General features: G+C 41.7%; 1 protein-coding gene across 1 annotated transcript in view; it reads left to right on the plus strand.

Annotated features, from left to right (window-relative positions):
- Positions 1 to 24,229, plus strand: part of ROR1 (receptor tyrosine kinase like orphan receptor 1) — a 458,130-nt gene that overhangs the window by 262,271 nt on the left and 171,630 nt on the right. The window contains exon 2 of the mRNA XM_069593578.1: positions 1,139 to 1,210. Coding sequence (XP_069449679.1) covers positions 1,139 to 1,210 — 72 coding nt within the window. The remainder of the gene's footprint in view (positions 1 to 1,138; positions 1,211 to 24,229) is intronic.

A 24,229-nucleotide genomic window follows, 5' to 3' on the forward strand; every position in this document is an offset into this window, starting at 1 on the left:
TATCTTGGTGAAAGGGTAAAGCCAGAGAGAAATAAGTGAAAACCTAGTCAGGTTTCAGACTTGACAACTGGGCAGCATGGGCTGCCCGGAGCTGTGTGGGTGGTAGAGTCAGACAGATGTAGGTTTAAATACTAGTTCTTCCTCTGCCTTGCGTTCTAACACAGATCCATTTGCAGTGGCTACCTAAAAAAACCGTGTTGAAAGGCTGTAAGGCAGATCCCAGGTTTATAGGCAAAAGGATCCATAATTGATCAATGATATCTGAAGAAAGGGGGTGTGATAGCATGGCTGCCACAGATCTAATGACCCAGTCTCTGGGCTCTCTGAGATCCTACCTAGCACAAAAGCTCTGTAATACAAGTGTGTGTGTGTGTGTGTGTATGTGTGTACGTGGCCTAAGGGGAGATTAATGCAATCCTATTAAAATGTGCTAGTAGGATGTGTCATGGGTTAAATATTCAAAAATAAAAGTATTGTTTGTATTTATAGTATATCATAAAAAGTTTTAAAATTTTCATAGTGTATCATGTCCTTAATATTTTGGATTTGCATGTTTGCTTTAATTTATGGTGGTTTTTAAAGTTACCTTTGAATTTTGGTTACCACAAATTACTCTCCATATTCAAATCCTTAGCTTCCATTTGTCTTGACTGAAGGTTTCAATATAAAGAAATCAATTGGTCTATTAAGAGAAATGCTATGAATTCACAAACACAAATGAAACCAGCATCAGGAGCAATGTTGATCTCATGTTTCATGGAAAGGCTGTTGACTCTATTAACCTGAGACTGGTCTTTGAACAAGAAAAGGAAGAGTTTGTATTTGATCATGTTTGGTCATTTCTGCAGGTTTGGTTTTTTGTCAATGAAATATTTGTATTTAATTTTCAAGCCTGTGTTTTAAAGGAAAAAAATCCTCAAATCTGGCCTCCAGTATGTTTGTCTGGATAGCCTCTATAATACAGGCACCTCTGCCTGGCAGGCTGAGCAGACATTTAAGTTTAATAAGCTATGGGACTGCATGGTCCCTCTCGGAAAGCAGGGCCTTTGGAAATCTCCTGTAATGCTTCTAACAGCCCATAAGTTACTATATTTAATATTGCCCTTGTCTTTCTCCCCTCCCTTCTCTTTCTTTTCAGAAACAGAGTTGTCAGTCACTGCTGAGTTAGTGCCTACCTCATCATGGAACATTTCAAGTGAGCTCGACAAAGGTACACAGTGGGGACATGCGGGGCGGAAGTGGAGGGGAGGCGTGAAACGCCAGGTTTAATCCTGGCATGGCTGTCCTTGAAGTCAACTGCTTTTTAGATCACCAGAAGGAGGCAGGGGCCAAAATAAATCCCCTGTTAACTTTGTGATCAGTTAACATTTAATTACTTGGAATTCTATTATTTCTGGAGAGGGTTTTTTTTTTTTTTTTTCCTGCCTCTCTCTTTCCTTTCCCTTCTTCTTCTAAAGAGTTCCACATGGTAAAAATGCTTCAAGATGTGAAAAAGGGTAGTTTCTGACCTTCCTGACACTGCATCCAGTGGATCTTATTTAGAGGATTTGATTCTGCCTGAGCCAGGATTGATCAGAGATGTTTGTTGGGTGACCTTTTACGGTGAGTATTTGATGTGCTTGCAGGGTTCAGGGCAGAGTATCTGGAAGGTTTGTAATTGCCTGCATGTACAGATGGCCACTTCCTGTGTGCAGCTGGAGAACAGGCTCCTGCTATGCGGCTGTTGTAGCATTAATTAAGCCCTACCATATGCTAAGCACTGGCTACTCTATAGAGATCCTATATCCTGGAAGATAAATCAGGCCGTGTTCAAACCCCCTGCAATTGGCTCATCCTACCTTTCCAGCTTATTTCTCTTTAGACTGCTCTTTTATACGTCTCCAGCCAACCTTCTGTTTCATTGTCTATATCCTGTGCTTTTCTGCTTCTGCCTTTTGTCTAAGCTATTTTTTCCGTCTGAGTTACCCTTCCTTCCTTGCTAGTCCCCACTTTCTCCCTCTACTGGGCTTAGTCACTCAGTCATGTACAATTCTTTGTGATCCCATAGACTGTGGCCCACCAGGCTCCTCTGTCCCTAGGGATTCTCCGGGCAAGATTACTGGATAGGGTCATCATGCCCTCCTCCAGGGATCTTCCCAACCCAGGGATCGAACCCAGGTCTCCCACATTGTAGACTCATTCTTTACCATCTGAGCTACCAGGTAACACATTACTTAAGTTTGAGCATATAGTCTATATTAGCCACAGTCTTATCTAATCCCTCAGCAGGAAGTAGCCTTTCTGTATTTGGAACCCCATAGTCTTTTCACTCTCATGCATTGGAGAAGGAAATGGCAACCCAATCCAGTGTTCTTGCCTCGAGAATCCCAGGGACAGGGGAGCCTGGTGGGCTGCCGTCTATGGGGTCACACAGAGTCGGACACAACTGAAGCAACTTAGCAGCAGCAGCAGTAGCAGCAGTCTTTTCTTATGTTCATCTCTTAGCATTTTCTTTGTTATATCATGGTGATTTATATAACTGTCTATCTTGCCCTTACACCTGGAAATTCCTTGTAGGTAGGATATCTTTTTTTTTTCTTTCTCCTGTCTCTATAAAAAAATCTAGTACATACTCTCATTCATAAGAAATTCTCAATAAATATGTGTGGAATGATGAGTGAGTCTTACTGTATCTAGAGTCATATATATGGATGGGCTATATCCATATATATGTGCAAGAATACTCAGATTCAACAGTCTTATCAAGTTTCTAATTTAATTCAGGCGTGATTCTAGGTTCTGGAATTATAGTGATGAAAGGAGCTCAAAAGTCACTGTCAAAAATTGCCTTTTATGATCAGTTCTCCTTTGTCTGCTCGTGTATTCAATGGGAGTTGGATTTCCTCCCTAAGGAAAGAGACTGTTACTTTATAAAACGATAACAGGCAAATTTAGTTTGCTGGTTATACTTTTTAGGCATTTTATAGTGGCAGGATGAGGTGAGATGTCTCTTCACCTTAGATCAGAGGACATTTGGGATAATTTTTATTGTCAAATTTGATGTGGACATTCTTTTTCTTTTAAAAAATATTTATTTATTTGGCTGTGTCAGGTCTTAGTTATGACACACTGGCTCCTTAGTTGTGATGAACGGGCTTAGTTGCTTCATGGCGTGTGGGATTTTAGTTCCCTGACCAGGAATCAAACCCACATCCCCTGCATTGCATGGCAGATTCTTAACCATAGATCACCAAGGAAGTCCCTGGACATTCTTTTTCTAAGTAAGAATTAAAACAGAGGTGTAACATATGTTACACCTCTCCATCTTCAGCACCAAGCACAGTGCTTAGGAGACAATAGATTTTCAACAAATATTTGTGGCTATTTTTAATGGAAAAGAAATAAATGCACTAAACGTGCTTACTCTGTGCCAAGCACTGTGCCAGGGGCTTTCGAGTCTGTGAATTTACTTGGCAAGCTCTTTATGGAACCAACAGAAAAGAGTATATATCTTTGCACATTACATGTTGCTGATCAAGTTCCAGTTATGGCTCTAGAAGGACACAATGTGTGTGTGCTCAGTCGTGTCTGACTCTTTGCAACCCCATGGACTGTAGCCTGCCAGGCTCCTTGTCCATGAAAATTTCCAGGCAAGAAGATTGGAGTGGGTTGCCATTTCCTGCTCCAGCGGCTCTTCCTGACCCAGGAATCGAACCCATGTCTCTTGCATCTTCTGCATTGGCAGGTGGATTCTTTACCACTGAGCCACCTGGGAGGCCCCAGAAGGACATCAGTATGTGCTAAAAAGACAACAAAGCTACCAGTAAGAACCTAGCCTGCCAGACTATGAATTTCTAGCAGACTAGCACTATAATTCAGAGAAGGCAATGGCACCCCACTCCAGTACTCTTGCCTGGAAAATCCCATGGATGGAGGAGCCTGGTTGGCTGCAGTCCATGAGGTCGCTAAGAGTCGGATACGACTGAGCAACTTCACTTTCACTTTTCACTTTCATTCATTGGAGAAGGAAATGGCAACCCACTCTAGTGTTCTTGCCTGGAGAATCCCAGGGATGGGGGACCCTGGGATGGTGGGCTGCCATCTGTGGGGTTGCACAGAGTCGGACATGACTGAAGCGATGCAGCAGCAGCAGCACTATAATTATCAGCTGTTGCCCTTCAAGAAAGAAGTACTGTCAAGAGTAGAGAACCCACTGGTCAAAGGGTGAAACTAAGGCAGTGGCCGAACTCCTTTGATTGGTTAGCATGGCCTCCCAGAGAGCATGGATGACTTTCCTGGGATTCTTGATGTCTTCTTTCTCTAGAAGATATTTAGTATATATTCTCTATTTCCCACTGAGAGTGTAAATGAAAGATAATTGATTTGTTTGTTCATTGAATGATGAAATCTTTATTGCTTCCTACTCTGATCTGGGCATAGTCTGAAGAATCAGGATCAAAAGATGAATCAGACCAAGGTTTCTGTCCTTCACAAAGTCAGAGCTGAGAGAGAAAGACTAGTATCTAAAGGCATAATAAAATCTTTCTAGTCAGATAGAGTTGTCAAGGGACATTCCTTCCAATCACAGAGAGATGTTAGTGTAAATATACAAGGGGGAAAAAATCCATCACCAGGCTGGTTTGCAGAAAGGAGAAATCCCCAGGTGCCTGAAATGAAGAGCAAGCAGTGATCAGTGGGAAGGAATGAAACAAAAGATCCTGTGAAAACATGGAAAATATGTATGATTCTTAGGGGGCTGGAGTTTCAGAATCCAATGGGGATGAGAGCTGAGGCAATAGGAAACAAACTCCTTACCAAGGCTGTCAATGAAGAATGAAGGGCCTTACCATGAAAGAAGGGAATTTCTGCTGAAGATTGAGTAGGGAAGTCTATCAACTGTGCTGGCCCACTGGGATCACCCTCAAAAAAATTAAACCCCCAGCCTATGCTCTACATGGGTATGGGGTTGGGGTACTTCTTTTATAGTACACAAGCCACAAACTAAGAAGATAATGTAAAAACTGTGTCTGGAATTGATTAAACTATGAGATCCTGAGAGGGGCAGCCTAAAGCCAAGTCATAAAAATGTCTCAACATTTTTATGTTGCATGGCTTTCCCACAAAAAACAAAATTTAAAAACTCAAAGCCACAAAACAACAAAACTCCTGATGTTAAGTGTACTTTTAAATATTTTAGTGTGTAAAGGAGAGGGAAAAAGCCACCATTAGTGAGAGTCAGACAAAAGACATGGAGAAGTTCCTATCTTAGCAACTACAGGGAATAGATCAATTTGAGAGAGTAAGTATGTTTAACACGTTTTCCGGTAAAAGAGGAATAGAAACTATAGGGCAAGTACAGGATAAGATGATCGAAAAGTAGACATTTTACATGAGCTAAATAGAAATTCTGTAATTTAAACATACAGTTATAGAAATTAAAAATTCATCAAATGGGTTAAACAGTGGATGTACTCAGCTGTAGAGAGAAATGGTGAACTGAAAGATAGATTCAAGATAATATGGTAGTTCAGAGATTAGAGCATCACCTTAACCATTCCCTCAACCTGCTTTTCCCCACGGTGCTTAGACAGACACTAAAACAACATTCCGGCTTTGGTGGACTTTGCCTTCTAGAGGGAGAAATAGACAATTATGAATCCTTTCATTGACCATGCTATCAACAATACCTCAAAACATTTAATGTGGGGGTGCCATATTGCCCCATATCTGTTTTGCTGCAAATCCTTACCAGGCTGTATTGACATCATCAATTCTGTGCCCATCTCTTTTCAAGTCAGGGCTCTCTTATCCTTTGGCAGCTCCTATTGCCCAACACAGTGCCTGGTGTGTAGTGGAAAGCATGTGTTAAATTGTATGGGTTCCAACACCATCTCTGCCAATTTATAGTTATTACGTGTGAATTCCTACTAGGGGTGGGGCGCTTGCCAAGCATGTGAAGGCATCATTTGAATTCACAGCATCCTGTGCAGTAGAGCAGACAGGCATCTGAGGCTCAAGGGGGTTAAAGAACTCGGCTGAAGGGCAAAGCTGATGAGTGGTAGTGCCAGGATTCCCACCAAGGCCTCCAGGCCAAGTCCAGGGAGCCATGCCCAACATGGCAGCTGATTACACTGTCTCCCTTGCATTCATATCCCCTCCTCCAGCGGGACAATTGCCCTTGCATGGAGCAGAAGTAAAATAAAAGGCCTTCACTTGGTATTCTCTAACGCCTTTCTGTTCATCGACCTGCTCTATTCCACTTGTGATCCCAGACTGGCTTCTCAGCTCTGTTTCACCCATCAGTCCCACTCTGGTTCCCCAGCTTCATGCTGATCCTGGTTTTCTGTTAAATGAGTCCAGTCAGTGGCATTAAACAGTTACCTGTTTATCCTTTCCAACAGGAAATGAAATTTAAAAGAGACAAGGCCACCCGGGAAGAGCCGTTGAAAGCTACTATTGATGGGGCACAGGGGTATTTTCTGAAACAAATGCTTCAGAACCAAGTGCCTCCTAAAATAAATCGATCTACAGGGGCCTAACCTCAGCTTACCCATGGGGGTTTTGGGGTGGGGCTTGAGGAGGGCCTCCTTCCCCCTCTTCCATTTTCAGTCACATGAGGTCTCAGAGGTTCTCTATAGAAAGCCAAATGTTTCTTTTGGAGAAAGCACTGGAAATTGCACCCGTAGGTAGCAGAAAGGGAGGGAGCCTCAGCTTAAAAAAATACTGAGGCCTGATTCCAACTGCCAATAGTTCTCTGTGCTGACAGACTAGATTTGGGGGTATTTTGTCCTGCTTTGCTTTTTTAAGAGCCAGCTTTCTCTACCAGCTCGGAGCTTTACACATAGCAGGGAGGCATACAGCAAGGTTCTTATGAGCATGAACTCTGGAGTTACTATGACTCTGAGCTTCCTTTTGCTCACCTGTGCAGCAGAGGCCTTGGTCTCTATCAGCTGAGATGGTTTTCCTGGCCAACTAACACATCTGTGGGTCACTCTTGGGTTGTGCCCTAGCATACCTGCTTGCATGGTTGCAGTAGACGGATGCATGCTGGCCTCAGCCCCTTAGCTCACTGTCAGGGGCTGTGGCCTTGACTCAGGGAGTGGTTGCTTCCTCTTGTCCCCCCTCTCTGTTACTAGATTTGTCCTTGGTACATAAAGAGTCTATTTAAATTACACTGGAGCTTGGTTCACAGCTAGACCTCATGGGGCAATTGAGTCCTTTCCTTGTCTTCTAATTATGTGTTTCTGGAGTAGGGGCAGTGGGTGAAGGGGCCAGAGATGGATGAACTGGATCACGAGCCTTGGTACTTGGCAAGCTAAAGTATAGTCCTAGGACTAGCAGCTTGTCAAAGGAATTTCTGGGGATATCCATGTGGTATTCTAAACCACCCAAGTTCAACAGGCTTTAACCTTATGCACTGTCTTCTAAATATTGATAGCACTGTTTCCTTTGAAAGACTGATATCATCCTGCCACTGCAAAAGCACTTGGAGGCTATATAACCCTTATATAGAAAATGGGAGAAGTAGTATCACTCCAAAGGGTTACATGGAGTCTAAAGTCCCACCCAGGTGGCTCAAATGGTAAAGAATCTGCTCGCAATGCAGGAGACCAGGGTTCAATCTCTGGAAAAGGGAATGGCTACCCACTCCAGTATTCTTGCCTGGAGAACTCCATGGACAGGGGAGCCTGGCGGGCTGCGGTCCATGGGGTCACACAGAGTCGGACACGACTGAAGTGACTAAGCACACACGCATGCACCCACTCCAGGATTCTTGCCTGGAGAATCCCATGGACAGGGGAGCCTGGCATGCTACAGTCCACGGGATCTCAAAGAGTTGGACACGCTTGAGCAAACTAAGCATGCACACACGCACAGTCCCACCACAGTCTCTAGAGCAAATAGCTACTCACTGCAGGTAATGCTATTGCCCCTACCCCTTCTTATTCCCAAGGGGAGGGTAGTATGATCCATTGAATGAGCACTTGACAAAGAACTTAGAATCTACTCACAGCTCAAATCCACAACCAGTTCAGTGACTTGTCAGTTAACCTTTGGACGTCACTGTTCTCACCTATAAAAAGAGAGTTATCAATCCTTCTTCTATAAGGCTTCGGTGCTATAGGGTCCAGTATGATAGCCACAAGCCACCTGTAGCTGTTGAGTACTTAAAATTTGGCCAGTCCAGAATGAGATTAGTATGACTATAAAACCTAAACCAGATTTCAGTGGCTTATCTCATTGGAAAAAGACTTAAAATACCTTATTAATAACTTCTTTATTGACTATATAAATCAATCACTTAAACAGTTATAGAAACCCAATCATTAAAATGATCATTTCTCATATATCAAATTTAGTGAAATACACAGGAAAACTCAGCCTGGTGCTCTGTGATGACCTAGTGATGTGGGATAGGGGGGTGGAAGGGAGGTTCAAGAGGGAGGGGGTATATGTATGCTTATGACTGATTCACATTGTTGTATGGCAGAAAACAGCACAACATTATAAAGCAATTATTCTCCAATTAAAAATAAATTTAATGAGGTGGATGCAACTGGAGCCTATTATACAGAGTGAAGTAAGCCAGAAAGAAAAACACTAATACAGTATACTAACACATATATATGGAATTTAGAAAGATGGTAATGATAACCCTGTATGCGAGACAGCAAAAGAGACACAGATGTTTAGAACGGACTTTTGGACTCTGTGGGAGAGGGAGAGGGTGGGATGATTTGGGAAAATGGCACTGAAACATGTATACTATCATGTAAGAAACAAACAAAAAAAATTTTTAAAAGAAGCAGCAGCAACTATATATATGTATATATATTATTAAAATTAATTTCACCTGATCTTTTTTAATGTGGCTACTAAACAATTGAAAATTACACGTCACTCGCATTATAATTCTGTTCAAAGCTGCTGCTCTAGTGAACCAACAGCTAGAACCTCAGATGAATCTCCTAACCTATGTTTTCTCCTTGCAACATGAGGAGATGTTCTTATATTTATGCAAGATTTAATGTTCTAGGAATTGGTTTTTATTAAAAGACATTTTTTGAAAACTGATTGTGTGTGTGTGTGCTTCAGTTGCTTCAGTCATGTCTGACTCCTTGCGACCCCATGGACTGTAGCCTACCAGGTTCCTCGGTCCATGGAATTCTCCAAGAATACTGGAATGGGTTGCCATTTCCTCTTCCAGGGATCTTCCGGACCTAGGGATTGAATCTGTGTCTCCTACATCTCCTGTTTGGCAGACATGTTCTTTACCATTAGTGCCATCTGGGAAGCCCCAATTTTGTGTATGTATAATACTTAAAAATATGTCAAATACTTTATGTGTAATGGATAAGCATTATTGATTATAATCTGATCATTAATGCTCAAAGAAAGGCTATATTTCAAATAATCTCCCTCCTGTGGAGAAAAACTTTGTAGGTTAGAAGTCCAAAGTGTAATGGTTACATGAAGGATAGCAATAGGACTCCAGAACAAGTGAGGAAACCCCAGCTCAGGCAGATGTTGGGTATATTCGAGCAGGGCTCTGATGATCCAGCGTTGCCTCTGACTCTCAGACATCACTCTGCACTGTTCTCTCTTGCTGTCTCTGTTCCACTGGCTTCCTTTAGTTTCCTCTAACAAAGCACTTCCCTCACCAATGGCACTGTCCAGAATCCCCTTTCTCTTGCTTTCCCCCTCCTTTGTGTCTTGACCTAATTGTCATCTCCTCAGATAAACTTTTCCTGGTCATCCATAATTTCCTTTTGCTTTATAATGATTTTAAAAAGTAGGGGGAAATCTGGTCTAGGTTTGGAAGCAGTGAGACAAATACCTTCTTGATAAGGAAGCAAGGGAGCTTCTTGCTAACTCTACTGCGTCTGCTTTACCCCTCACTGACTCAATACAAGGTTTCAGTCCCTTTGCCTGGAACCCAGCATGGAAGCATGTGACATGGAAATCATTTCCTCTTCAACCAAGCTCCTCTCTCCAGGACTCTTGTTAATCCTCTTTACTTGACAAGTCCTTTCACTTTAGGGAAGGGAACCTCCAAGACGAGAACTGTGGGATTTTGTCATAAAATAGAACAGAAAGGACCCTTTATGGATAATCTTGATCCTTCAAAGCCTGCTCCGAGGGGAGAAGTTGGCCACTGGACACCAGCCCTGGGGCAGAAGGAGTCAGCCTCCCATTCAGTACTCTGTCCAGTCCGTCACTCCAGCTCTAGCACTGGCTCTCAGCACCACTCCCTTCCATCAGCCTTCTCTCCCTTCCCCAGTGTGCTCCTGTCAGTGGGGCTTTCAGCTGAGAGGCCTGGGCCCTCGGGTGTTCTGCAAATGGCCAGCATGGCTGTGTGAGGGGCACAGAGCTCCCCCTTCCCAGCAACTACAGCCCAGTTGAGACAGAGCGGCAATCGAACCAGCCTGGAGATGTTTATGCTCCTGTGCTTACCATTTAGAACCAGGATCGAGAGTAAGCTACCTCCTATTGTGGGTCTCAGATCCCTTGCTCCCTTGGTACTATTTTCAGCGTATACATGCGTGTGTGCTCCGTCATTTCAGTCATGTCCGACTCTTTGTGACCCTATGGACTGCAGCCCATGAGGCTCCTCTGTCTATGGGATTCTCCAGGCAAGAATACTACAGTGGTTGCCATGCCCTCCCCCAGGAGATCTTCCCAACCCAGGGGTTGAACCTGCATCTCTCACATCTCCTGCATTGGCAGGCGCTTTCTTTACCACTAGTGCCACCTGGGAAGCCCATTCCTCGCAAAGACAAATCACAGTCTTGCATTGATAAATAATCAGGACGCAGCAGAGAGAACATTTCTTGATACTCCCAGGCAAGCTTTGTCTTTGTCTGATGTCTTCGATGATTGGATTTAAACCTGCCTACTTCGAGACCTTCCTGAGCACCCACTTCAGAAATGGCTTTGGAATTTGGCCTCAAGCTGCTTCTAGAAACTTGTGGACTAGAGTCCTACTCACAGGGATTATAGGAGGCCTTTGTAGTCCTGGGACTACAGGACTGGTCAACCTTTGTTTGAGCACTCGAAAGGACATTTGGACTGAGAGGCCTCTTGCTTGACAAGGGAGGGAGAAGAGACTCTACAAAGTGCCATGAGGCTCCTGCCCCAGCATCCGTCACTCCACCCCCTCCTCTCCTTGCTGTGTTCTGGAACCAGTCACTCATGGTTCCCCATCCTATTTCAAGCCACTGTGAAAACTCTGCTATTCACTATGGTAAGAGTACCCTCCCACCCATTTGCCACCCTTAAATACCCTGTACAGATTCATCACTTGGAATAAATCTTTCCTGACCCCACCTTCCCCCACAGAAAATCACGTTTTACTCTGTGAGGGAAGTGGTCATACCCCACTGGACCGCTGGAGAATGCTGATTCCACATATGTATTTTCATTTTCATTCTCCTTCCTCTCTCATGCAAGGAATATGCATTAAGCATCTTTTTCATGTCAAAGAAAGCCCTCATGGCCCAGCCATTCTAGTAGGAGGGTCAGTCAGGAAGGGCACTATGGAAAGTGCTTTCAGAGCCACAAGAGTAGCTTGCCAGGCTGTGAACCCCTTGACATCAGAAGTTAAGTGTTATTTCTGCGTCCCTGTAGCTCTAACTCTAGTCAGTTCAGTTCAGGCGCTCAGTCATGTCCAACTCTTTGCGACCCCATGGACACCAGGCTTCCCTGTCCATCACCAACTCCCGGAGCTTGCGGAAACTCATGTCCATCAAATTGGTACAGATGTTTGAATAGATAAATAAATGAGTGGTGAAAATCAGAACATCAGAATTGAAAGGAACTTTAGAGTCATTGTCCTCTAACACTGCTAGTCTCAGAATCACCTGGAGAGACCCAGGCTCACTGAAGCAGACAAGACCCTAAGCCTCTATAGTTAAATCAGCTTCCCAGGTGATTCTGATTCTCATCAAAGTTTGAGGTCCCCTGATAGAGCTGTAGGTCTTAACCCCCGCTGTGATTGGGATGATTTTAAAAGTTGTTAATACCTAGGTCTGGGCTTCCATGGTGGCTTAGATGGTAAAGAATCCACCTGTAATGCAGGAGACCCATGTTCGATTCCTGGGTCAGGAAGGTCTCCTGGAGAGGGAATGGCTACCCATTCCAGCATCCTTGTCTGGAGAATCCCATGAACATAGGAGCCTGGTGGGCTACAGTCCATGGGGTCTCAAAGACTGAGTGACTAACATTCAATGCCTAGGTCTGTTCCCCACCCCCATTCTCATTTCACTCTTCTCATACACAGTCTGATTTGAGGGGTTTAAAAGCTCTCTGGGTGATTCTAATGTGCAGCGAAGCTGGAGAACCACTGGTATAGAATTCTAGGCTAACCTACAGATCTTACCATAGTGTTCTAACAAGTCAGGTACAGATGCTTGAAACTTTCTCCATTTCTGTCCTTAATTTTCTGAGGTAATACAGAGAAGAATTGGGCTTAGAGTGAGAAGTCCTTGGTTTATATTTGAGCTCTGTGGCTAACTCAGTTTCTTGAAAATTGTGCTTTACTTTTGAGGTTTTTTTTTCTGCCTTTGTTTATCTGTAAAATGGGAGAGAACACCAGTCTGCCAGGTTGTCTTGAGTATAAATGTAATGACAAAGGTAAGAGGGCTGAGTTAGGTCCCAGACCTGACTATTAATAAATATAGAGATAGATTGACACTGATACTGACTTAACATACTTTTGAAGATGTCTGAATGAGCTGGCATAATTCCATCACTTATTTTATGTGGCCATAGAGAATAATATTTTCCTGCCTTATAAAGTAACACCGCAGTTGCCATATACTGAGAGTTTTTTATGTACCGTAAACACATAAAGTAACTTACATGTATTATTGCATCTAATCCTCATGATAATTCTAAGAGATACTATGTCCATTTTATGGATAAACAAACTGAGCCATAGACAAATGTAATTCACTGAATAGTGCCCCCCAAAAAATATATATCCATGTCCTAATCCCCGGATCCTATTAAATTTTTATTATTTATAAAAAGGTGTTGGTGATGTAATTAAATTAAGAAAAGGACCCTGAGAGGAGATCATCCTGCATGTCGAGATGGGCCCTAACTGTCTACAGGTGTCCTTATATAAGATAGTGGCAGAGGGAAATTTCCTACAGACCCCCAGGGGAGGCTGCAGAGATTGGAGTGATGGAGCCACAGCCCAGCAATGCCCCAGAAAATGAAGAGAGGCAAGGAATGAATATGGTCCCCAGAGGGAGCAGGGTTCTGCCTGATTTTGGACTTGCAGCCTCCAGAATTGTGACAGAATAAATTTCTGCTGTTTTAAGCCACCAAGTTTGTAGTAATTTGTTACAGCAAAATCAGGAAACTAATAAAAGCAATTTCAACAATTTGCCCAATATCGTAAGCTGTGAAACTAGAATTCAAACCCATGTCCTTACCCCAATATAGTCTAATGCCTCCAAACTGAATTGGAATTTGTACTAGAATATGTTAGATTCATTTGCTCGACAAATGTATATTGCATGCCTACCATGGACAAGGCCTTTTTTAGGGTCTGAAGATGCAATAATGAACAAAACAGAAATGGTCTTGCCTTCAGAAACTCTAAACAATCCACCTGCAATGCAGGAGGTACAGGACATGGTTCGATCCCTGGGTCAGGAAGATCCCTTGGAGAAGGAAATGTCAACCCACTGCAGTATTCTTGCCTAGAGAATTCCATGATCAGAGGAGCCTGGCGAGCTACAGTCCATGGGGTTGCAAAGAGTTGGACAGGACTGAGGGACTAAGCACACATACACTCTAAATTCAAGAGACATTTTAACAATTAATTTACACATGTGCTATACTAAAAGTAATTTAATTGAACCCGTGATAGATGATTTAAAGGAGAATTATGAAAGCATAGTTGTATAAAAACAGACTGTAACCCTGGGACAAAGGGTTTTCACATCCCCCTTGGCTAGGCCCAGCTAATAGCCACCTGAGGTCAGGGTTGCTCTGCAGCTTTTCTGGCCTGTTTCCTGGGAGGTAACACGTCTACAGCTTCATTTTAGTCCTCCTGCTCTTCAGGAGAAGCCAGTCCAGATACAGGGCAGGTCTCTTGCTTGGGATAAGGCACACAATGGAAGGAAGGCAGTAAGGCCTTCATCAGGCAGTGAGCTCTGCAACCCATTACAGACATCATTCTGAGGCAGTGGAGTGTGGGGAACTGCTTTTAGACAAGGTTGGAAATTTTTGCATTCCTGTGCCAGGCAAGATTTCCTGTAGGGCCCTGAGAAGCTCACTAATCATCTCTTTAGTTCCAAGTGATATTACTTCAGGGCAGTTCCTGTCAAGGCCCCGTGCTTTAATATCTCTTTGCTTGGGTTTATTCCATCAAATGCTTCATTTGCTTTGAAAAAATGCCCCGAGCTTCAGCTGGCCCAGCAGCTTAGGAAGTTCAACTCACCGCGTGCCTCAGAGGGCTCCTAGCTCTGACCTTGATTGCTGCAACTAAGACTAACATTTTCTGACCATTTTCTGCAAGTGATTTCATTTTTGGGGCCCTACGTCAACCCTGACCCACTCCAGGCTTTGCAGTACAGTTGTGTAGAATACCAGTTGATTTGCAAGAATTCTGTATCCCTGGCCTTTACTTATCCTCTGAAATCAGAAAGCTGTGTTTTCCTGGAGATCCTTCCCAGGTCTCTCATTTCAGTCCTTTCCCCCAACTCTTATATTCACTTATTCATTCAACAGGTTTTTATAGAGTGCTAACTGTGTGCCAGGCATTGTAGTAAAACAGAGTGGTGAAAACACAAAATTTCTCTTGTGAGCTTCACTTCCTGGTGGTATTAGCAAATTCCTGTGTGGAAAGTTCTATTCCAGCTAATCCTTCTTGAATTCCCTCTCTACCCCAGGCACTGTATTAGACATTTTAGTCACAATACCATCCCATTTAATGTGCCATCAAAACCCCTTGAGGTAGGTAAGTATTATGTCCATTTTTCTAGGCAGGAAAATAAACTTAGAGAGGTAGAGTGACTCAGCTCATAAATGGCAGAGCCAAGAGTCAAATCCAGATTTTTCTGACCTCAAAGTCCATACGCTCCATGACTACCTAGTTCTAAAGTAATAATCCATGATTATTGGAAGGTAAAAAAGAATGGCATTATAAGCTTACAAAAATCCTTTCTGGAAGAGGGTATTCTTAGTTACCCTTAGGTGATTTTTCTAATATGTGTTTTTCCTCTAATTTCCACATTTTCTTCAATAAATATCCTGTACTCTTGTAGTCAGATAAAATATAAGTAGAATACATAAGAAAATAGAAAACAAGTACTCAAATACATGGACTTGCATGTTCATAGTAACACTATTAATGATAACCAGAAGATAGAAACAGTCCAGATGTCTATTCAGTTCAGTTCAGTCGCTCAGTTGATGTCCATTAGTGGATGACTACACTGACAAACTGTGGCATGCATGCAACAGAATATTACTCAGCCATGAAAATGAGTGGAATACTGATACAGGTTCAGAATGGATGGACCTCAAAAATGTTACACTAAGTGAAAGAAGTCAGATGCAAAAAGTTCCATGTTCCATTCATGTAAAAAGAAAAAAGAAATCCAGAATACTTCAATACCTAGAGATTGAAAATGAATAGGTTGTTTGCCAGGGGCTGGGATGAGGGAGAATAAGAACTGCTTAACAAGTCTGGGGTTTCTATTTTGGAAGTAGATAGAAGCGGTGGTAGTATAACAATGCAAATATACTAAATGACACTGAATTTTGTAATTCACTTTAAAATGGTTCCTTTCACATTATTTGAATTTTGCCTAAATAAAAATAAGAGAATTCGAAATAAGCAAAAGAGACATCGATACGCTTTTATCCTATTATTCTTTACTGCTGGTACTGTGAGGGCTATAAAAAAGAATTTGAAATCTCCATGCCAGGGCTGTTTTTATTTAGTGTTGCAGCCCCTAATCCAAGTAAGAGTCTTGGCCTGGCCACTAACTAAAGTAACTTGGGCCAGTCACTTAGCCTCTTGGAACTTCAGTGCTCTCAGCTGTCACACAGAATAATGTCCACAGACATCATTACCAGATCCTAATGAGATAATGTTGTGCTCTGCAAACTGTAAAGTGACTTACATTAATTCCCCCAGTCTTTGTTTTTACATCAAGAACCACTAAGTAGGGACTTCCCTGGCTGTCCAGTAGTTAAGATTCCGTATTTTCATTGCAGGGGGCATGGGTTCGATCCCTGGTTAGGGGATTAAGATCCCACATGCCATGTGGTGTGGCCAAAAAAAAGAACCACTAAGTTACTAGAAATCATCTCCAACTGCTTATCAAGTACGTGTGTTAAAAGAATCATGAAAACAAAAGTAAGTGGTGAAATCTTGGTAATGTGTGTGTATTGAAGTGTGTGTGCTAGTCACTGCAGTTACATCTGACTCTTTGTGACCCCATGGACTGTAGTGCACCAGGCTCCTCTGTCCATGGGGTGGGTTTCCACCTCCTTTTCCAGGGGATATTCCCGACCCAGGGACTGAACCTGGGTCTCCTGCATCGCAGGCAGATTCTAATGCTTTTTGTTGTTGACGTTGTTTTTTATTTGTGAGTGTTCTTGCCTTTGTGATAAAGTCTATTCAGGTAAATACAAATGTTTTGGCTAGGGATGGGGAGAAGGCGAGGTTTAGATAACAGGATACGTGCACCCCAATGTTCATTGCAACACTATTTGCAATAGCCAAGACATGAAAGCAATCTAAATGTCCATTACAGATGAATGAATAAAGATGTGGTGTGTGTGTGTGTATATATATATACACACATACATATGGATATATGTGCATATGTATATGTATATCCAGTATATATGTGTGTGTACACATACACACACTGTAATGTTACTCAGCTATAAAAAAGAATGAAATAATGCCATTTGTAGCAACATAGATGGACCTAGATATTATCATACTAAGTGAAGTAAGTCAAAGACAAATATCATATGATATTGCTTATATGTTGAATCTAAAAAGAAACGATGCAAATGAAATTATATACAAAATAGAAACAAACTCACAAACATTAAAAAAAAATTATGGTTACCAAAGAAGAAAGGGGAAGCAGAGAGATAAATTAGGAATTTGGGATTAACATATGCAAACTACTATATATAAAATAACTAATGACCTACCTAATAACTACCTAATAGCATAGGAAACTATTCTCAGTATTTTGTATGCTTCCCAGGTGGCTCAGTGGTAAAGAATCTGCCTGCCAATGCAGGAGACACAGGAGACGTGAGTTTGATCACTGGGTTAGGAAATTCCCCTAGAGGAGGAAATGGCAACCCACTCCAGTATTCTCGCCTGGAAAAATCCCATGGACAGGCTACAGTCCATAGGGTTGCAAAGAGTCAGACAGGACTGAGCAACTGAGCATTACACACGCATATGGAAAAAGAATCTGAAAAAGAATGTATATATAGATGTGTGTGTGTTTGTGTGTGTACGTAGCTGAATCACTTTGCTATACACCCAAAACTAACACAACATTGTAAATCAACATTTTAATTTTTTAAAATCTATCTGCATATTTACAGTCCCTAGCAACAGTGTAGGAGAATATACCATTCTACTTACTTTCACTTGAACTAAGTATTGTCATTTTCTGAGTCATTGTCAATTTTAAAAGCAAAAATAGAATGTCACTGTTATTTTAACTTTCATTTCTTTGATAACTAAGTAAGGTTGAATTTTTTTCTCCATTCAGTGACATTTTTTTCTTCAATGAATATTCATTCCTTTTTCTCACTTTATTAATGTATTTATCTTTTTTACTGCTTTGAAATCTGCACCTTTAAAAATAGTTTTTAATTTTGCTATGGTATGTGTATCTTTTTCATATAGATAACTTTTAACTTTACAAAAGCAAATCTAGCAGTCCTTTCCTTCATTATTTTTTACTTTGGTGTCATGGTTAGGAAGGCCTTTCCTTCCCCAGGGTTATAGAAGGATTTATATTTTCTTGAAGATATTATAAGTAAACACTTCCTTTTCAAAATCTGGATCAAGTTGAATAATATTTCCAGCCCTAGAGAGAGCAACAAATTAATCTAGTGCCAGAGTCAACTGTATCTCCACAGCTTAGTCACATGGTAACTGCCAGATGAACTGCCCCTTAGATGGACAACAAGCTGTGGAATATTCTTAAAAAGATGGGAGCATCAGACCAGCTTACCTGTCTCCTTTGAAACCTGAATGTGGGTCAAGAAGCAACAGTTAGAACCGGACATAGAGAAACTGACTGGTTCAAAACTGGGAAAGGAGTACATCAAGGCTGTTACCCTGCTTATTTAATTTATATGCAGAGTACAGCATGCAAAATACTGGGCTGGATGAATCACAGGCTGGAATCAAGATTGCCAGAGAAATATCAACAGCCTCAGATATGCAGATAATACCACTTTAATGGCAAAAAGCAAAGAGGTACTAAAAAGCCTCTTGATGAGGGTGAAAGAGGAGAGTGAAAAAGCTGGCTTAAAACTCAACATTCAAAAAACTAAGATCATTGCATCTGGTCCCATTACTTCATGGCAAATAGAAGGGGAAAAGTGGAAGCAGTGACAGATTTTTATTTTCTTGAGTTCCAAAATCACTGTAGACAGTGACTGAAACCATGAAATTAAAAGACTCTTGCTCTTTGAAGGAAAACTGTGACAAACCTATACAGCACATTAAAAAACAGAGACAACACTTTGCTGAGCAAGGTCCATATAGGCAAAGCTACATAATTTTTCCAGTAGTCCTGTATGGGTGTGAGAGTTGAACCATAAAGAAGGCTGCGCGCCAAAGAACTGATGCTTTTGAATTGTGCTAGAGAAGACTCTTGTGAGTCCTTTGGACTACAAGGAGATTAAAACAGTCAATCCTAAAGGAAATCAACTGTGAATAGCTGCTGGAAGGACTGATGCTGAAGCTGAAGTTCCAAGACTTTGGCAACCTGATGCGAAGAACTGACTCATTGGAAAAGACCCTGATGCTGGCAAAGATTGAAAGCAAGAGGAGAAGTGGGCAGCAGAAGATGAGATGGTTCGGTAGGATCACCGACTCAAAGGACATGAGTTTGAGCAAACTCCAGGACACAGTGGAGGACAGAGGAGTTGGTGTTCTGCTGTTCACGGGGTTGCAAAGTGTCAGACAGGACTCAGCGACTGAACAACAATATCATATAACCCAATCTTCTAGTTGATTCCTAACTCTGTTCTAAAAGCCTCATACATGATTCTACACTGACCTTCTATATGAACACTTTCTGATTAGAAAGCTTTTACATGAGCACTTTCGTTAGTGACATTATAGAAGCCTACTCTATTCTTCCTTTTGAAAAGTTCTAAAGTTAGGATGGTCTTTCTTATGCTGAACCAACTGGCCTTCATTTTCACACTTCCTACCATGTCTATACCTTGTCAGAAAAGTGGATGAAAGCTGCTCTTCATAGTCATATTGGCCTTATTTCCACTCTGGTGCCCAGTAGCTGTATGGTCTTCAGTCAATTACTTAACCTCTTGGAGCCTATTTTTTATCACCTATAAAACAAGGATTCAAAAATTCCTATTAATACACATTCTAACTGTGAGCACTTAACAAGCTGAGCAGTTGTGTGTTGTCATTTATGACCTAATTATGACTCAAGATTTCTTTAGTTCTAAGCTTCTAAGATGTGTGTGTACTGTTTGAAGCAGTGTTTTATAACCTATGATTAATAAAGAAAGGCATAGTACATCTCCTGATGTTTGTAAGTACATTGAAGAGAAGCAAGGGTCAAAATCAATGCCATTAATAATAATTTCAGTAATCTGTTATGAAACTTATTGTTACATAGATGTCTTCATTAGTTCCAGTATTGCTTTGAACTTTGGAATAAAATCACAGATAGTCGCTGGGGGTCTTTTCTGCTCTTAGGTAGAGGATCTGGCATATGGACACCAGACGTCTTGAGATAACCTTAAGGATTAGGGGAGAACATACATGACTGTGGTAGTGTATTATCATTATCATGCTATTGCCCACAGAATCTTCTCTTTCTCAGACTAAACAGTTACTGCTCTTTTCATTTTTTTCCTCCTAACTTGTTTTCTAGATCCTTCCTCCATAAGAGGTAGCTTCCTGGAGTGAGCACACAGTATTCCCGGTAGACCTGGACCACATAAGCTGCAGCAGCACCATCTCCTCCTTTTGCATTTTTATTCTTTCAGCCAAAATTCTAAGCCGGTAGCATCATCTTATTATTGACTTTTGAAAAATTTACAGTTAGCTAAACTTCTTGTGAACTTCTATTATTTTTTGCCATTTACTTGCATTTCTCCTTTCTCATACTTATATAATGAGTATTTTACATCACAGTACTCACTGTATTCCTTTTGTATCCAATTCCCTTTATTGGATCCAGTACCCAGTATTCATATTTTATTTCAATATACTTCATTTATCATATTATTTGATGTTATCATTTAGCATACTTAACACCTTCCAACTTTGTATCTTATTCATTTGGTCCTCGTCTAAGAGATTGATATGACTGTTGGCTGGGAAAAGATATAGACAGAGCCCCCAACCTGATTTATCTTTTCTTGTTGCCAGTATGGAGAGCTATCTCTCTTACACTTGTATATAATTGAGGATCATGTTTTTGAGCTTCTTTCTGTTTCTCTGAACTTTTTAAATTCAGCATTCCTATTTGTCCCATTAATGCATTTGAAAACTGTTTGTTGAACTATGTACCAGACGGTGGTAAGTAATATGTGCCTGTCTTCAAGATGCTCACAGTCTCATGGGAGAAACAGACTAAAAGGAGAGGATAAAAATAAAAAATATGAGTGAGTTGTGGATAAGGCTTTATGAAGAGGTGGTGACATTTGAACTGGGTATTACAGAATGCGTAGAAGTTTGCATAGCAGAAAGCATATCAAGGACACATCCTGCCATGCCCCAGATTTCTTTCCTTAAACCACATAAATGTCAAAATTGCATGTTCATTTTCTCCCATAGTTCCTGCTGTTCTGCAAACAACAATTCCTTGCTCAGAATTAGATTCTATTACTGGCATTCTAGGAGATGTGACCACCATTCAGGATCATTAGAAGTAGAAAATATGCACCATCTTTTAGCTAGTGGATACTTTTAAGGTGTATTGAGATCACTGAACATCTTCTATCTCTCTAATGTCTTACCTCAGTTCAGTTTTACATTAACAGTAATTAAAATAATATAATTTTTAGCATTTATAAAGTACCTTCCATATGCCAGGTAGTAGTGCTACATACTAGGATCTAGATCTGATAGACAGAGTGTCTGATGAATTATGGACTGAGGTTCCTGAGATTGTACAGGAGACAGGAATCAAGACCATCCCCATGGAAAAGAAATGCAAAAAAAGCAAAATGGCTGTCTGGGGAGGCCTTACAAATAGCTATGAAAAGAAGGGAAGCGAAAAGCAAAGGAGAAAAGGAAAGCTATAAGCATCTGAATGCAGAATTCCAAAGAATAGCAAGGAAAGATAAGAAAGCCTTCTTCAGTGATCAATGCAAAGAAATAGAGGAAAACAACAGAATGGGAAAGACTAGAGATCTCTTCAAGAAAATTAGAGATACCAAGGGAACATTTCACACAAAGATGGGCTCGATAAAGGACAGAAATGGTATGGACCTAACAGAAGCAGAAGATATTAAGAAGACATGGCAAGAATACACAGAAGAACTGTACAAAAAAGAGATTAATGACCCAGATAATCACGATGGGTGTGATCACGCACCTAGAACCAGACATCATGGAATGTGAAGTCAAGTGGGCCTTAGGAAGCATCACTATGAACAAAGCTAGTGGAGGTGATGGAATTCCAGTGGAGCTATTTCAAATCCTTAAAGATGATGCTGTGATGATTTGCTGCACTCAATATGCCAGCAAATTTGGAAAACTCAGCAGTGGCCACAGGACTGGAAAAGGTCAGTTTTCATTCCAATCCCAAAGAAAGGCAATGCCAAAGAAGGCTCAAACTACTGCACAATTGCACTCATCTCACATGATAGTAAAGTAATGCTCAAAATTCTCCAAGCCAAGCTTCAGCAATACGTGAACCGTGAACTTTCAGATGTTCAAGCTGGTTTTAGAAAAGGCAGAGGAACCAGAGATCAAATTACCAACATCCGCTGGATCATGGAAAAAACAAGAGAATTCCAGAAAAACAGCTATTTCTGCTTTATTGACTATGCCAAAGCCTTTGACTGTGTGGATCACAATAAACTGGAAAATTCTGAAAGAGATGGGAATACCAGACCACCTGACCCTGCCTCTTGAGAAACCTATATGCAGGTCAGGAAGCAACATTTAGAACGGGACATGGAACAACAGACTGGTTCCAAATAGGAAAAGGAGTATGTCACGGCTGTGTATTGTCACCCTGCTTATTTAACTTCTATGCAGAGTACATCATGAGAAACGCTGGGCTGGAAGAAACACAAGCTGGAATCAAGATTGCCAGGAGAAATATAAAAAAACCTCAGATATGCAGATGACACCACCCTTATGGCAGAAAGTGAAGAGGAACTAAAAAGCCTCTTGATGAAAGTGAAAGTGGAGAGTGAAAAAGTTGGCTTAAAGCTCGACATTCAGAAGACGAACACTGGAGTGGGGTGCCATTGACTTCTCCGCTGGTCCCATCACTTCATGGCAAATAGATGGGCAAACAGTGGAAACAGTGTCAGACTTTACTTTTTGGGGTTCCAAAATCACTGCAGATGGTGACTGCACCCATGATATTAAAAGACACTTACTTCTTGGAAGAAAAGTTATGACCAACCTAGATAGCATGTTCAAAAGCAGAGACATTACTTTGCCGACTAAGGTCCGTCTAGTCAAGGCTATGGTTTTTCCTGTGGTCATGTATGGATGTGAGAGTTGGACTGTGAAGAAGGCTGAGTGCTGAAGAATTGATGCTTTTGAACTGTGGTGTTGGAGAAGACTCTTGAGAGTCCCTTGGACTGCAAGGAGATCCAACCAGTCCATTCTGAAGGAGATGAGCCCTGGGATTTCTTTGGAAGGACTGATGCTAAAGCTGAAACTCCAGTACTTTGGCCACCTCATGCAAAGAGCTGACTCATTGGAAACGACTCTGATGCTGGGAGGGACTGGGGGCAGGAGGAGAAGGGGACGACAGAGGATGAGATGGCTGGATGGCATCACCGACTCAATGGACGTGAGTCTGGGTGAACTCTGGGAGTTGGTGATGGACAGGGAGGCCTGGCGTGCTGCGATTCATGCGGTCTCAAAGAGTCAGACACGACTGAGCGACTGAAGTGAACTGAGTGCTTACATATATTGTCGAGAATAATATATATCATAAGTAGTGCTTCAGTTCAGTTCAGTTCAGTCTCTCAGTCATGTCCGACTCTTTACGACCACATGAGTCGCAGCACGCCAGGCCTCCCTGTCCATCACTAACTCCTGGAGTTCATTCAGAGTTGCATCCATCGAGTCAGTGATGCCATCCAGCCATATCATCCTCTGTCGTCCCCTTCTCCTCCTGCCCCCAGTCCCTCCCAGCATCGAAGTCTTCTCCAATGAGTCAACTCTTCGGATGAGGTGGCCAAAGTACTGGAGCTTCAGCTTTAGCATCATTCCTTCCAAAGAAATCCCAGGGTTGATCTTCTTCAGAATGGACTGGTTGGATCTCCTTGCAGTCCAAGGGACCCTCAAGAGTCTTCTCCAACACCACGGTTCAAAAGCATCAATTCTTCGGTGCTCAGCCTTCTTCACAGTCCAACTCTCACATCCATACATGACCACAGGAAAAACCATAGCCTTGACTAGACGGACCTTAGTTAGCAAAATAGTCTCTGCTTTTGAATATGCTATCTAGGTTGGTCATAACTTTTCTTCCAAGGAGTAAGCGTCTTTTAATTTCATGGCTGCAATCACCATCTGCAGTGATGGTGCCCCCCAAAATAAAGTCTGACACTGTTTCCACTGTTTCCCCATCTGTTTCCCATGAAGTGATGGGACTGGATGCCATGATCTTTGTTTTCTGAATGTTCAGCTTTAAGCCAACTTTTTCACTCTCCTCTTTTACTTTCATCAAGAGGCTTTTTAGCTCCTCTTCACTTTCTGCCATAAGGGTGGTGTCATCTGCATATCTGAGGTTACTGATATTTCTCTATTATATATTATCTCTTTCTACCATTAACAAAGAAA

The sequence above is a fragment of the Ovis canadensis genome, chromosome 1 (genome assembly GCF_042477335.2).
Source record: "Ovis canadensis isolate MfBH-ARS-UI-01 breed Bighorn chromosome 1, ARS-UI_OviCan_v2, whole genome shotgun sequence".
NCBI classification, from domain to species: Eukaryota; Metazoa; Chordata; class Mammalia; order Artiodactyla; family Bovidae; genus Ovis; species Ovis canadensis.